Source organism: Enhydra lutris, unplaced genomic scaffold (genome assembly GCF_002288905.1).
Source record: "Enhydra lutris kenyoni isolate GAN:26980312 unplaced genomic scaffold, ASM228890v2 scaffoldscaffold45, whole genome shotgun sequence".
Taxonomy (NCBI): Eukaryota; Metazoa; Chordata; class Mammalia; order Carnivora; family Mustelidae; genus Enhydra; species Enhydra lutris.
The window spans coordinates 6,824,301-6,840,163 of NW_019154129.1; the positions used below are offsets into that span (position 1 = coordinate 6,824,301).

Consider the following 15,863-nt stretch of genomic DNA (forward strand, 5'->3'; position numbering starts at 1 on the left):
CTTCAGCTCAGGTCACGATCTTGGGATCCTGAACTTGAGTCCCGCATTGGGCTCCTTGCGTTGCAGGGAGTTTGCCCCCTGCCTCTACAGTTCCCCCTTCTTGTACTCTCTATCAAATAAATAAATAAAATCTTAAAAAAAAAAAAAAAAAAAAAAGAACCGCCTGCCTCTACAATGCTCAAAGGTAGCTGGGTAGCGAGAGCTTCCCACGCTTGCCTTTGTCTCTTTGGTGATGTCTGTTCTTGATGGAGGCAGCTGTGGGTGGCCATTATGACATCACAGGTGTGGGGGTGGGACGGGACACCACCTCAGGGGACAGTATGGGATGTCCCTCTGGATTCAGCATGTGTTTGAGATGGCAGGAGTCTTGGCAATCGGTACTGTGTTTCTCGGCCTGGGTCCATACCCTGCAGAACTGGGGCAAATAGGTGGGGAGCGGGTGCCTGACGTTTCCAAAATCATACTACGGGACCATGACTCTGTGGTTGAAAATTGACAATAAAAGCGTGTAATCGTAAAAGCATCCGTGTACCATTCATTTCTTCATGCGACAAATAGTACGGTTTCTGGGTTACTGGTTACGGGTTACTGTCTGTAGGAGGACTTGCTACAGTGACCGAGAATCCCCTCCTGAGCTCACAAACTTAATTCCACTTGGAGACACAGAGCACTGGAAGCACCGGGTAGTGGCAAGTGCTACTTCCTTCAGGGTAACAGCTAGCCGCATTAACGTACTCCAACATTTCAGACTCCAGACTAGGGCCAATGGCCCCTCTCCTTCCCAGGGCTTATTTCTGTAGTGATTAGATCTAACACATGTCTCGCCCACGAAACTGGAAGGTCCTGTTTGGGTTCCAAGCTTTTCTTGGCCCCCTGCCAAGCCTTCACACCAGCGGACCACCCCCACCTGTCAAGTCAAGGGCCCCCTCAGAGTGGCCCTACTCAGACGTCCCGGTGCCCGAGTTTCCTGCCAGCCACTCTGCCCACCATTTTCGTGTGTATTTGCACTCAACTTCAGAGTCTTGGGTTTGTTGAATGATTCACTTGCATGCTGTCTGCCCCAACGAGAATGTAAGCTTCTTGGGGGCAAGAACTCCCATCTCTCTTGCTCCTGCTGTAGTCCCACTGCCCAGAATCGCGCCTGGCACACAGTAGGTGGTCATTTAAAACCCCAATGAATGAGTCCTTCGGCCTCTATGGCTCAAACTTCTCATCACTCATCAGAACCCGTACCAACCCGCCATCTCATGGGGGCTCCTCTGGGACGGCGCAGGTTACCTTTACAAAGTAGTAAGAGTTGTGAAACTGGATCTATGCACACACCAATAAATGAAGAGGTACTTCGGACTTACTGTGTGCCAGGTGAGTAACTCTGAGTAACTCTGTGGACTTCAGCTTCAAGGTCACAGTTTTCCCACCTTGATGTGGCTTGGGGAGTAGGGATCTGGAAGCTTCCGGCCACATCCCGTCTGAGGCAAAAAGCACTAACTATCCACTGGCCCCTTTCTTCCTCTGGAGAGCCCAGCTTTATCCCAAGGGGCAGGGGCCTCCTGAAGTAAGACAAAAAGAGCAGAAGGGAAGTTGCTGGGGGTTAGGGTGTCTGGGAAAGCTCTTTATAGGATAATGACTCCTTTTGCACCCCACCCCCTCCTATTCTTCCATCCTGCTTGCACAGAGCACAGGGTTGAATTTCCAGCAGGGCTGAGGCTAGCCCTAGTGTGCCTTTGTTATAATTAGAAAAAGACTTCCACTGTGAGTAGTCAATTAGAAAACAGCTCCTGTGGGCAGAAGCCTGCCTGTGGGTGCTGGGCCTGGCTTGGCAAGCAAAGCACAGGCTGGGTTTCAGTTCCCATTCAGTTCCCATTCAGCTCCCTGGCTGGGAGCTTTGAGCAGTACACGAACTACACAACTGTCCATGGCAGCCCTGATTTTGGACTAGGAGGCAACCTTAAGAATGGAAAGCGCTTGCTGAAGCCAGGCCCTTCAGAAGGGTGGAGTTCCTGTACCAGCCTTGGAAGACCTTCCTCCTAACTTCTTTTCCTTTTTTTTTTTTTTTTAAGTAGTTTTAATAATTTATTTGGAAATCACTTCAAAGTTACATAAAAGTTGCAAAAACTATACAAAGAACTCCCCTTCATCCAGACTGGTCTAGTGTTGCCCTCCCTCCCCCTCTTTCCCTAAGTAGATACACACTTATTGCTACTGTTTCTTTCTGAATTGCTTGATGGCAGCTGGCAAAATCACTCTTACCATGCCTACATACTCTGGCATGTGTGTCCCCAACACAAGGACAGGATCTGCCAAAGCACCTCTGACTTCTTCAGTAAAACCTCAAACTCCCATCCAGAAGTCAGTTCAGTTTTTGGTTGTAACTAATCACGTCTAATTCTAACTGCCACTGTCTTTATCCCTAAGACTCGCACAGGGCGCGGGAACAATTACACAGAGCTAGGCTGGCTGTCTCGCCCAAGCTGGCCCGTGCTGCCTGCCCCGACCACAGGGGTCCCTCTGAGATTCCACACACGTGCCAACCAGCTCTCAGCATTGGGACTTTTTTTTCCCCAACTGTGGTGAAATTCACTTAACAAAATGCACCATTTTATTTGTTCATTTCACGGACAGAGAGCACAAGCAGGGGGAGCAGTAGAAGGAAAGGGAGAAGCAGACTCACCGCTGAGCAGAGAGCCTGATGCAGGGCTCCATCCCAGGTCCCTGGGATCATGACCAGAGCCGAAGTCAGATGCTTAATGACTGAGCCACCCAGGTGCCCCCCAAACACACCATTTTGAAATGAAGAGTTCAGGGACATTTAATAAGCTCACACTTTCATCGCCCCAGAAAGAAGCCCTATGCCCACTAGGTGGTCATTTTCTGTCCACACTCCCCAGCAGCTCCCCACCCCCACCGCCATGGACTGGTGTGTCTATAGATTTCTGTCTTCCGGACACTTCGTATAAACGGGAACCATGCTATGTGCTGCCTCAGAACTTTGCAGCTGCTGTTCCTTGCCCCCCGCATGCTTTTCCCTCCTCCAACCTTGACACATCCCTTAGGAATTCCCTTCACCAGAGCTTCCTTAGGCAGCCTTCCTGGTGCCTCCTGGAGGTCAGGCCCTCCCCAAACTCTCACACCCTCAGAAACCTGCCCCCCACCCCCCGTAAGTGGCCCTTAGCATTTTTCACAATTTCAATTCCTCTGTGTGGTTATTTCATTCCTACTTCCTAGAGTTCAGTTACAAAGCTGATCAGGCAAGAACATGTCGGCCTTATTTGTCCCTGGATGCCAGGGCCTAGCCCAGAATCGGGCACCTAGTAGGGAGGTGTGCAAAAATTTTGTGTTCACTGAGTAGCTGAGTGAGGGACAGACTGAGAGCCCTTTGCAGAGAGGCCCCTTCTTGTCTCCTCTGGGTTGGTGACCTGGTTGGGGGCGGAGGTCCCCACCTTGAGCCGAACGGCCCCACCCGGTCCCCCCCCCCAGGGGCCTCCCACACGCCCATATATGGATGCAATCAGGACCCCTGCAGCCTGGGGGCGGGCGTCTGTGAGGTCCAGGCCTCTGCGACCTCACAATGCCCTGGGCCGCCCCCCCGTGTCTATAAGAGGCCCAGGCGTCGGCCCCGGGCTCACAGCCCACGAAGTTCCACCTGCCCACAGGTTGGCTGGCTCAACCAAGGAGGTCCCTCTGCTCTGAGCATCCGGGCCAGTTCCATCCAGCACCATGGCCAGATACATATGCTGCCGTAGCCACAGCCGGAGCAGATGCCGCCGCCGGAGACGCAGATGCCGCAGACGGAGGAGGCGGTGCTGTCGGAGGCGGAGAAGGAGAGGTGAAGGGGCCCAGTGGGGAGCGGAGGGGGAGCCGGGTGGGTGGGTGGGGTCACTGCTGTGCTGAACCTCCCTGTCTGTCCCCCTGGCCTGTCCCCCATGCTGCCCCCCACAGTGTGCTGCCGTCGCTACACCGTGTTGAGATGTCGGAGAAGATGAACGCACAGAAGAAACCGGTCCACCGCACCCCTGCCTGCCGTGCCACCAGCCGCCAAGACCCTCCTGCCGCCTCATGAACATGCCACCGGCCCAATGACATGAACAGGAGCCTGCTAACGAACAATGCCACCTGTCAATAAACGATGAAAAATCATTCTCGCCTCTTTGCCTTGAGGGGGCTGGAGGGAGGAAGGGCTGGGGGAAGAGGGGACACGAGTGCCAGCGGTCGGTCGGCTCTTGGTCCAAACTCTGCACTCTGTTCTGGTCACTGCATCTTACCCCTCCGCCTGCCCCCGTGTCCCCTCCATAACCACCCCTTTGGGAGCCCTAACCCCGGGGTGGGGGGTGGCACAGGAGCTGGGTCCTCTCCCCAGCGGTGCTCCATGGCTTCCTGGGGACAGCTTGACATGGGCCAAAGAAATGGGCTCAGGGCTGGCTCCCCACCCTCAGAGAACCAAGGAAACCTTTACCAGCTCAAGCTCTGGTTCTTGTTCATATCCCACTACTTCCCCCACGTGCCCACCTCGCTTTCCTGCGCTGAAAATACCTCCCCAGTGGAGGAAACTAGGTGACTGTCCCACCTCGCCTGCCCACCTGTCCGCTCCTCCCACGGGTCGCACGTGAGCCGTGGAGATGGTTCACGAGACTCGTGGACACGGAGTCAAGTGGACCTCAGAGCCTGTCGATTACAATCCTTACATGGTGGCAGAGCCCAGCCCACAGGGCGGCAACTCAGGGACCAGGAGTTCAGGGACTGTGTCCTAAAGTGACAGGGCTCCTTAGCACCTCAGAAACGTCCCTGGCCATGACTTTCATCGAACATCATGGGTTCATCACACTAGGGTCTCACATTGACCTTGCAAGACAGGAATAGATGACACAGAACCCGCGTGCATGACCCCAATCACTAGATGGCTTCCAGGATGGCTGGGCCTAGGCCCCCCTCCCCACTCCCCTGCAGCTGAGCAGACTTTTGTAAGTAGATCAAGCTCCAGCCACGGAGACGGGGGTGATCCCTTCATACTAACAGGCACCAATCTCGGGCACTAGTAGCCACTGATCAGTACTAGGGCGAAATTAACAAACTACCACACACTTCATTGCTGAAAACACAAATTTATTCTCAGTTTTGCAGGACAGGATTCCAAAATGGTTTGAAATCAAGGTGTGGGCAGGGCTGTGTTTCTCCGAGGGAGTATAATCGGTTTCCTTGCCTTTCCCAGATCCTGGAGACCCGCTGTGTTCTCTGGCTCACAGCCCCCGTGTGACCCCACTGGACCCACCCGTCACACATAAGGGAACCTCCACAGGGGAGATGCCTCATTCTGCCGCCCCGATTCTGATTCTGGATTTTAATGGGCTCATCAAAGGACCTCGAGGCCCAGGTGACAAGAAGACGGCCCCTTATTTGCACAGTGACCTTGAGCGAGTCACACGACCTCCCCCATGCCTGTCTTCCGGAAAAGAGGAATTGTAGAAGGAGTACACGTATGGAAAGTCCCTGACCCAGCGCCTGGCCCTACAGTGACGTGTGAGGGGACTGGTCAGGCCAGGGTGAGGACAATGGTGGGGTGGGGCCCCTGAGTCATAGTGGGGGGCCCCCTTTATATACAAGGCCCCAAAGAGCTGCCCGGCAAACCAGTCCAACGTTAACAGCAGGAGCAGGCGAGCAGGCCTCAGCCCTCCTCCCCACCCCCACGGCCAGCTGCAGCCTCAGCCTAAGCCCCCCGCCCCACCAGCACGATGGTCCGCCACCGGGCACTGAACCCGAGTGCGCGTCCGCAGCAGGGGCAGGGCCAGGGGCAGCAGGGGGAGGGGCAGCAGCAAGAGGGCCAGGAGCTAGCACAGGCGCAGGCACAGGAGCAGACAGTGAACCAGGAGAACGTCCCGGTGGAAGGAAGGACCCACAGGGACCGTCATCACTACAGGCACAGGCACTGCTCCCGGAGACGGCGGTACAGGGTCCACAGGCGGCGGCGACACTCCTGCTGCAGGAGGTGCCAGAGATGGGCTTGTAGGCGCAGGAGGCACCACAGAAGTCTGGCGGGTCCCCGCCCTGGGTGCACTCCACCCCTGGGGACACACTCTCCCCGCCGCCACCGTCACCACCGAGCCCAATCCCCACGGCCTGGTAACCTGAACTCTTTCCCAAAAGGCTCCAGGAAGATTGGGAGGAGGAGATACAGAAGGCGGCACTAAGCCTTCCTGGGGCCATTGAAGCCCCGGGTGGGATTTCGGGAAAAGTCACCCACCAAAGCACCACCTTGGGAGGCCACAGCCATCTCCCTGACGCTGGATGCCAGAGCCCACCTCTGGACTAAAATGAGCAAAAGCCATCTGCCAAATAAAGCTTGAGATAATAAACTTGGCTGTCAGAGTCTCCTCTTCATCGACTAAACCCCGTACCATGCTGGCAGGTCACCCTGTGACACTGTGGGTGCCCTCCATCACCCAGAGCCAGGGTTTGCTATTCCACCTTCACGACTATTCGGGGGTGCTGGGTAGCTGGGGAAAGTATGAATTGTACTGACATGGACAGCAGGTCTGGCATGCTCCAGCAGCATGGAGGGAACCAAAGCCCCTTGCCGGACGGAATGGGCCTGGTGCACCATCCGAGGTCCTGCATTACCACACACAAATTTTAAGGCCCTGTCAGCAGCCCATGCTCTCTCTGGAGGCTCCAGGATAGAACCCGTTCCTGCCTCTGCAGTGAAGCTCCTCTTAGTGTTCTAATCTCTGCTTCTGTGAGCACACTGCCCTCCTGTGTGAAATCCCGAATCCCTCTGCTGTGAGTACATTAAGGGCCCACCCAGATAAGCCAGGCCATTATTCAGATAAGCCAGAGTCATTATTCAGCTGTTTTATTTGGGGCAGAAAATTTGCTGGAAACCAAAGTGCTGACAAAGCATCCCTCCCATGCTGAAATTGTGTAGTACGGGTATGTGTCAGGAGACCTGTGATCCCCAAACAGGAAAGAGTTACTAGGGGTTTCTTTAGTTTTCCAGGAGCATAACTTATACATAGAGGATGAGTTTTCAGTACACCTGCGTAGCCTCCCCCACTGGCCCCTGGGTCAAGAAACCAGACATTTCCAGTCCCTCCCCTCCCTTGTGCCAACTCCCCCAAAAGTAGTCACTCTTCTGACCCATCTTCACGTACTGTCAACAGCTCCCTTGAGCTGGGTATTTCTGGAATGTGGGAAGGAGTCTATGGGCTCTCCTGCTTCTGGAAGTTCTACCCCAACTGTTATCCCAGCTAAAAGGGGAACTTTTGCCAGCACACATGAGGCCTGGCAGAGGAGGGAACGTGGCCAGGCAAGGCAGCTGGCCTGGAATCCTCTTTCCCAGCTTGCAGGTGGTGGGAGCTCAGGGGGACTGCTGGTGGTCGGGGTTTGAGGCAGGTGTTGGCCCCGGACTCGGGTATCCAAGGGTGGGGGTGGGGGGACTCCAGGGGCCCCTTTGTGAGGTCATCGCCCTGCCTGCTGTTCTCACAGCCCCTGCACTCCCCCCACCCCTCAGTGGCCTTCCTGCCCAGTCTGGAGAGGCAGCCAGAGCGGGCAATGGGTTCCCGTTGTGCCAAGCTCAGCACAGGCCACAGCCGGGGCCACGAATCGTCCATGAAGAAACTCGTGGCCTGCGTGAGTCAGGATAACTTCTCCTTGTCATCCGAGGGTGAGGAAGAGGAGGAGGGAGAGGAGGAGGAGGAGGAGGAAGAAGAAGAAGAAGAAGAGCTCCCGGTACAGGGCAAGGTGCTGCTGATGGAATCTGAGCGGCAGGAGGAGGAGAGCACTGAAGAAGATCCTGTGGCCCAGCAGAGCCCCAAGCCTGAGCAGACGCGCTCCTGACCCACGACGGTGGCCCAGGGAGAGGGGCTTGCCACTGCTCCAGCGAGAAGAACTTTCAGAAAAGAGTCAATAAAAAGTCTCTGAGGGCTTTAGCTCTCCTGTGGTGCGGTGCATTTGTGTGTGTCTGCGGGGGGGCCCGAGGGGCAGGAGTCCGTGACTCCTGTTCCTGAGTTTCAGCCACAAGTTCTCATGCAGCCCACCTCCATGACTCGTCAGCCACCCTCCCCTGCTTCAGGGGCTGGGGAATGTGGCAGCCCCAGCTGGGGTACACCAGTTCTGTCTGGTCGGGCGGGGGGGGGGTTGGGACGGAGAGTCCTGAGTCTGGGCAGATGCAGGGGGGAGCACCCCGGGGCCCAGTGAGCTTGGGAGCACCACAGACCCGGGCTCCGATTTCTTTCTGTGTGACCTTGAGCAAGCCACTGTCCATCTCTGAGCCTCAGCCTGCCCACCCTGTTGAAGGCTGAGACTGACCACTGCCTCGCAGGTAAGTCATTAGGGAGAAGTAACCACGGGGTGGGGGGATCTGGCCCTGCACAACAGAAGTGCTGCTGGTGCCCCTCGGGGCCCTGGTCTGTGGTCAGAGCACAGGGAGGGGACTCAAGTGCTCTGCTACCAACCTCAGTCAAGGGGACAGCCTGGGCCACAGCCCACCCCCCGCCAGAGGCTCACTCCTGCCTTTATCAAGGGGTCTAGCTGCCACGGCCCTCATCACAGCAACAGGCAGCCAGAACCCAGAGACACAACAGGGCCCTGTGTCCACTCACTCTGGCCTTCAAGAAGCCTCAGACTGTGTCTGTGGCCCATCCTTCCCCAGCTACCTTGACCGTCCCCTTCCCCAAAAGAAAGGACAAATGCCTTCTCCGTTCCCCGGCCTTTCCCCAGTGTCCCAAGCACCAGCCACCTGGGCCTGAGAAGGATCCTGATCGGGGCTGCTGGGGAGGGGGGTACAGGGGACACAGTGTTTCCAGGAGAGTCACAGTTTCTTGGGGAGCTGTACGCGAATGTAAGGAGGGGCCCTCGGTTACTCCAAGAGGAGGCTGCCACTGAGGTCTGTGGCAGGTGGGGCAGGCGGCGTCTGAAGGAAGAGGCCCGGCTGTGGCTTGGCGGGTTGGAGTGCCCACGCAGTCCTTTGCCAGCAATGGTGGAGCCCCTGCTGTAAGCCAGGCACGATGGGCCCTGAGATCAACAAAACACTGTCTCTGTCCCACTGTGCTCTGGAGGGTGGGGATGCGGGCAGTCTGCTGTGGTGGGTGGTAGGAGGGTGGGGAGCAGAGGGTAGGGGGGAGCATGGGGGGAGGGAGAGTGGAGGAGGGTGGGGGCGACGGTCCAAAGACCCAGAGAGGGTGTTCACAGAGTGGCCCAGCTGCGATCCCCCAACTGGCCCCATGGAGCCCACCCAAGGCCAAGCCCTTGGAACAGAGCCACATGCATCTTTTGTAATCCCCACGGGTCCCTTTGTGACTGAAAGGAGGGAATGGGGCGGGCCAGACCTGGATTTGAATCCTGGCTCTGCCCCCTGACGAGCTGGTCCCTCACCTTCTCTGCACCTGCTTCCCCTTTGTAAGATCTAATAATCACACCTGCCTCCCAGGGTGCACTCATCTCTTAGGGCTGCTAGAACAAATGATCACAATTTTGGTAGTTTAAGGCAAGGGGAATGTATTCTGACCCACTCTTGGAGGCCAGAAGTGGGAAATCAAGGCAGGTCCCCGCTTCCTCTGGAGGCCCTAGGGGAGAATCCTTCCTGCCTTGTCCCCCTCACGGTGGCCCCGGGCCTACCTTGGTTTATGGCCACGTCACTCTAATCTCTGCCTCTGCCCCATGTGGGCTTTCTCCTGTGTCTTGTCTCTCATAAGGACACTTGTCACCGGATTTGGGGTCCACCTAGATAATCGGGGATGCTCTTGAGATCTTTAACTACATCTGCAAAGATCCTTCTTCCAAATACTGTCCCTGTGAGGCTCCAGGGGCTGGGACACAGATGCATCTTTGGGGGCCCCCCATGCAGCCGCCCACACAGAGCTCCTAGGAGGCTTGAGGCCAGAGCTGCCAAGACAGAGTGGGGCCCGGTGCCAGCCACACAGGAAGTGCTCCGATGGTGAGACCAGTGTTCACCATGACCAATGGGGAGTACTTACTACTGACCGACGACAAAAACAGATCGTAGCAAAGCCTCACAACAAGAGGCAAAGTTGTGCATGAATGAGAGAAGTAGAGGCCGGCTGGGGGAGGCGAGAGGGAGTCCCATGGCGGAGGAGGGGGGGAAAGTGGGAGGTACTAGCCGAGTGGCCAAGAGCTGAGCCCTTGTAAGGGCTTTGGCCAAGAGTGGGGAGAGGTGGGCGGCCGCAGATGGAGAACTGGCAGCTCCGATGGGGCCATGTGCAAACGCAGGTGTAGGCTTTCTGCTCCAGAAGCTGGGAGGTCTGAGCGGGGCCAGGGTGGTTCCAGCTGTATGGCAGGGTTCCACCAGCAAGGAGGGGAGCAGGGTGGATAGGCAGGAATCAGGAGAAAGGCAGGCTCGCGGCGGTGTCCTGGGGCTCGCGGCGGTGTCCTGGGGCTTGCGGGGCACCTCAGGCTCAGAAGAACACCGTGAAGGAAGTAATGCCGTCCTTTTGTTGGATAAGGAAATTGAGCCTTGAAAACCTAAATACTCTACCCACAATTGCACATCAGTGCAAACTGGGGTTTGAACTCAGCTCTAAATCCTCTAGCTTTAAATCATGCTGGGGAGGCGAGTTCACCAGGCAGAGCCTGGGACCACCCATCAGTCTGCCAGTGACTGTTGTCCAACCACTCAAGGTCCACCTACCCAGCCACCTGGCTGACCCACGGCTTCCACGCCGCGTTGGGGGAGAAAGGAGACGCACTGGGGATGCTTAGACAAAGGGTATCCGGCTCTTTCTGGGGTCTGGCCCCAAGCCAACCGCTGGACGTCACTTTTCTCATTTAAATCATCCCATGGGCTAGGAGCCAGGTGTTCTTATTGTCACCGTTCTACAGAGACAGGGGAACGGGGACGTGGAGAGGCGAACGCCCAGGTGAGTGACCAGAGGAAAGGAAGCAGATCTGGGACGTGGGCCCAGCGCCATCTGGCCCAAGGGTCCCTACTTTTAACCGGCAGATGGGACCCCCCAGACCACCCCTGCAAGCAGCCCCGCCCTGGGGTTTGTCCCAGCCCCGCCACGTCTGTTACACCCCCCGGCCTGTGCCATCACAATCAGCCCTGACTATATAACCAGGGGCCGCCGGGGCCTCTGTCAAGCTGGGTGTGCTGCAAGAGGAGGGGGAGGCGGCCTCTGCCCCTCCCAGCGTGGCCTCCCATGGACACCAAGACTCAGAGCCTTCCCAACACCCACACCCAGCCCCATAGCAACTCTCGGCCCCAGAGCCACACCTGCGGCCCGTGCACCTGCAGCTCCCACTGCCAAGCCTGCGGCCAGAGCTGCGGCCGGAGCCAGAGCTGCAGCCGGAGCTCCAGCCAGAGCCCCACGGGCCGCCAGGGCCAGAGCCCGTACCCCAGCCCGCCGCTGAGGCGCCAGAAACACACCATGCACTCCCACCACCGTCCCCCGCGGCCCACCGCCCACTCCTGCAGCTACTCCAAGAACAGAAAGAATTTGGAAGGAAAGGTGAACAAGAGGAAGGTGGCCAAGAGGAGCCAGCAGGTGTATAAAACAAAGAGACGGAGCTCAGGTACCTCGCAAGCAAGGGGGGGTGGAAGGGCTGCAGGGCCGCCCTCCCCACCCGCAGGCAAGGGGGAGCCGCCCAGCAGGACCGGAGGGGTCGTGAGGCGAAGGCTGCTGTGAGCGCAGAGCCAGCAGGAGGGAGGGTGACGAGGGAGAAGTTGTACGATGACCCGCCATGCCGAGGGACTAGATCTTGATGGGATGGGTTGCCGGGGAGCAGGGCCGGACGGCAGACCCGCTAAGCGTGCCGCTGCGAGAAGCAGCTGGTTAGGGAAGTCATCGGGGAACGTTGGTCGGTAGAGGGACGGGTGACAGAGGGTTCGGTGGTTGCTTGAGGGGAGGGAGGGAGGGAGGGGTGAAATATATCCGTTGAACGACTGGAAGGCGGAATGGATGTTGCGTGGCCGTGTAACCGGCCGGACGCTCTCGCGGGCTAAGGAGAGGCCTCCGCTGAAGCCTTGGTTGCCATCGGACCGGCTGGATACGGTAAGAAGCTGGACCGGTTGGACGCTGAGGGCTGACGGAGGATGGAGGAGTTGGTTAAGCAGTGGCTGCCTAGGCGGGTTGATGATGGGATCAGAGGACGGGTTAACGGGCAGACGAGATGACCAGACGGTTGCACGCATGAATACACCAGCGGATGGAAGCCCGGGTGTCTGGACGGTTTAGTAGTGAGATCGTGCTGGACAAACGGATGGGCTGGGGGAGACGGTGAATGGGAGGGTGATGAATGGGAGAAAAGGATGGGGTCACAGACGCTCGTTTGGATCTTGACAGTCTACGCTCCAGCCACACACCCAGTATTTGGTCACAGACGAGCAGTCCAAAACCCAAAGGAGGAAGTGAATGTGCGAAGTGTTCCACTATATTAAAGGTCCCTTTCCCGTTCCCATCCCTCAGGGCGGAAATACAACTGAGACGGCCCTCCCCCCACCCCGTGGCTCGTTCCTGTGTTCGTTTCACCCAAATAAGAAATGCCATCCCGTGCGGAATGCTAGAAGGAAGCCCACCTTCATGCAGGAACGTGTCCCTACAGGAATTTCTATGCAACACTGATTAAAGCGTGTACACTGGAGACTATTCCTTGCGTGGGCATTTTGATTTCACTAAAGGGGTCACATGTTTTGGGGCCTGGCGTGGAAGCTGGAAGCAGGGGAGAGGCTGGGTAAGGAGCAGGGGTGAGGCTTGTGATGGGAATGGAATGGATGGGAATGTGCATTTTGGAGTCCAGACCACCCCGAGTTTGAATCCTGGCTCCTGTCTCCCTGCCGTGATGCTAGGCTGCTGATGAACACCCCCACTGGGTTCCAGCAATCTTATACTAAGGGAACAAGTATGTTGGGCGCCGTGCTAGGCTCTGGGAACCCAGAGGGTGCACAAGGCCCCGTCCACAGAAAGACACACAGACGTGGAAACCCAAGATCTGCTAATCACAGTCAAGTTGTATCAAGAGGAGGGGGGAGGCCATGCCGTGCAGAACCACTGTGGACGTGAGGGAAGAACTTTCCGGGCCCAAAGCAAGAAGCCTGTGCAAAGGAGGGAGGAGAGGAAGGGCTTCAGGTGTTCCTGTGTGGGATCTGCAGGTGGTGGGACAGGAGGCGGGGGAGTGCCAGGCAGGGGCCAGGCCACGCAGGGATCTGCACGGGGAGCTTGGCCATTACATTTGGTGTGAGAAGCCCCAGGAGGGTCCTAAAATGGGGCAAGAAAAGGGTTCCCTGTGCTTTTAGAGATGGTGTTAGCTGCTGTGTGGAGACTGGATTATAGAACACGGGAAAGAGGAGCCGTTGGCAGGGTGGGGCCAGGAGAAGAAATGGTGGCCTAGACTGGAGCACTAAAATCAGGAGTAAACTTCAGTCTTCCCATCTGTAAAATGGGTACTCTTGTTGGATGGCAGGGTCAAAGAGGCCAAAGAGGTGGTGGTTGTGAGTGGTATGAAGGCTGGGGGTTCTGCGTGTGGTAGGTACTTTGCAATTAATATGGCCTCGAGTACCAGATAGTGTAATGGTTAGGGTCTCATGTAAATCACCTTCCAACCCAGAAACCTCTTGGAGTCAGACCCAAGTTCCCAGCTAAGGGAACTCAAAATCCCTCGAGACACCCCTCGTGCCTAATGGGGTAACCTAGCACCGTGCCGGACACAGGGATCCTTAGTACCCCCTTCTGTGTTTCATGTGGCATTTGGGCTAATGGAACGGGGTGGGACATGGGGAGGTGGGCATGTGTGGAAATGTTGGGGGTGTTTGCAGTGGAGGGAAAGGGGCCAGACGTGGAGCCTTGGGGGAAGGTGGTCCTTCCAACACATATCAACCTGAAACTACTCTCCTGCCAGAGGTCAGTTACAGGGAGTGGGACCCAAGCTCTGATGCCTGTGCCCCATGTGGCAGCAGGAAGTGCAGGATCTCCCGAGAGCTTTGCTGTGTGACCTCCACAAGGCATTTTCCCTCTCTGTGCCCCTCTCTCGTCTCCCAAGGTGTCACTGCGGGGTGGGGGGCGGGCATCCCCTGAGATGATGCACGGGGCCTGGCACACAGTCTGGGGTTCCTGGGTCCCTCTCCTCCCCTCACAGCAGGGAAACGTTCCAAGTGGGCATCACATACCGATGAGAGGATGTGGGGATGGGCCCAAGCAGGCTGGGGAAATTACCATGCTCTGAGCACCTATCAGGCGCCAGATGCCTTGACATCAATGTTTCCACTGAATCCACACACCTCAGAAAGCAGCACTGCTCCCGCTTTAGAAGAAGCAGCTGAGATTCAGAGGTCAAACAGTTTGATAAGGTCAGCTGGAGGGCAGGTCTAGGAGGTCAGACATTCATGCTTTGCCCCAAACCACCCTGTTTCCTAATAAAAATGTGAGGCCGAGGGGCACCTGAATGGCTCAGTCAGTTAAAAGCCTCTGACTCCTGACTTCAGTTCAATCTCAGGGTCATGAGTTCAAGCCCCATGTAGGCTCCATGCCCAGCATAGAGCCTACTTATGAAAAATAACGAATGAATGAATGAATGAATGGAAGTCCAGATTATGCCAGGATAGTCACTGACACCTCAAGAAAAAGTTTGGGAAGCCCTTCTGGGGAGCACAATTTAAGGGAGCGGGTAGACACAAAGGGTCAGAAGATAAGGTCAGGAACTTTAAGCCCTGCTCATCAAAGGACCTCCCTATTCCCTGGAGAGTGTCCTTCGATGATATGATCACTGAAGGCAGGAAATCCTCTACTGTGGATAGGATCTCTGTAATAGAGGAAGTCAACTGGAAAGCAAGACAGGCTGGGTCACATGGACCCATCCTTAACCCCACAGCTCCCTGAAACCAACACTCAGCAAAAAGTTGCACAAACACACACAGATAACCAGTCCCATAGACAAAGAAATGGCCCTTCCAGCTACCTCCGACACCGAGAGCTAGGTTTACATACGGACTCCTAAACACACACACACACACACACACACACACGCACACGCCCCTCTACACACGCACCCCTCTCACATGCCTCCCCTCCCACACTGAAACACACGCCAGCCGGCGGTCACAGACACACAACCCCCTCTCGCAGTCAGTCACCCGACGACAAGAGGAAAAACATCAAACCACAGATTTATTCTTTCACTTGCTTGGTTTCGGGTGGGGAGGCAAGAGTTTGGGGGCAAGTCTGCTGGAAACCCAAATTCAGGAAACAGAAACAGAGGCTAAATGTAGTCACAGGGAGGCTGTGTAGAGTCTGTCATTGTGGGGGGGGAGGGGCAGAGCATGGCCCGGCCTCGCCTGTGGTGGGACCCACCGTCTGCCCCACTGCCCTGGGGGGAGGGACTGCCATTCCCAGGGGCCCATGTGGTTACTCAGGGGACCCAGCGGTCCTGGGACAGATGGGAGCAGATCTGGAGAGGCTGCGGATCCTGGGTCAGAAGCCCATCTAAGGAACGATTTGGGAGGAGAAACAGCTCCCGCTCTTCCGCCCTACAAAGCCGGATTCCATTCCCGGCTCCCTCCCTCACTGGGTGACCCCAGGCCTGTCTCTCAACCTCTCTGAGCCTTATTTGCATCTCACACTCTGTGAAGAGTTCTAGGCGGCCCCTTGGCCTTGACTGCTCCGTTCCCAGCACTTAGTAGGGGACCCGGTACATAGGAGGAGCTCCGTGAACTCAAAGAGTGAGCAGGCATGAAAACAAGAGGGAGAGGCCCGCCGCGTACCCACCGCACGGGTGTAAGCGGGAAAGGCTGGATTACAGCAAGGGAAGCAGATACTGTCGTGGGGCTGCTGAGGGGGGACGTGTGCACAAGCACGGTGGCGGGCAACCAAGAGGGGTCTACTAACATTTAAAGTGTGCAGAGTGTTGGGGCGCCTGGGCGACTC

The 15,863-nt window shown here is 56.7% G+C and overlaps 2 protein-coding genes across 2 annotated transcripts; both read left to right on the plus strand.

Moving 5' to 3' along the window:
* The first annotated feature begins 7,472 nt into the window (after nt 1–7,472).
* On the plus strand, nt 7,473–7,907 carry LOC111156265 (protamine 3). Its single transcript, XM_022517035.1, has one exon. It carries the CDS (start codon nt 7,543–7,545, stop codon nt 7,825–7,827), a length of 285 nt encoding a protein of 94 aa, XP_022372743.1. The 5' UTR covers nt 7,473–7,542; the 3' UTR covers nt 7,828–7,907.
* A 3,205-nt stretch (nt 7,908–11,112) lies between these two features.
* On the plus strand, nt 11,113–12,587 carry LOC111156264 (transition protein 2). The gene is made up of 2 exons (XM_022517034.1): nt 11,113–11,520; nt 12,414–12,587. The coding sequence occupies exons 1-2, from the start codon at nt 11,148–11,150 to the stop codon at nt 12,428–12,430; spliced, it is 390 nt and encodes a 129-aa protein (XP_022372742.1). The 5' UTR covers nt 11,113–11,147; the 3' UTR covers nt 12,431–12,587.
* Nucleotides 12,588–15,863: the final 3,276 nt, after the last annotated feature.

What these genes read in the sequence shown, in the direction of transcription:
- LOC111156264 (XM_022517034.1), top strand. Translation starts at nt 11,148, where the DNA reads ATGGACACCAAGACTCAGAGCCTTCCCAACACCCACACCCAGCCCCAT.
- LOC111156265 (XM_022517035.1), top strand. Translation starts at nt 7,543, where the DNA reads ATGGGTTCCCGTTGTGCCAAGCTCAGCACAGGCCACAGCCGGGGCCAC.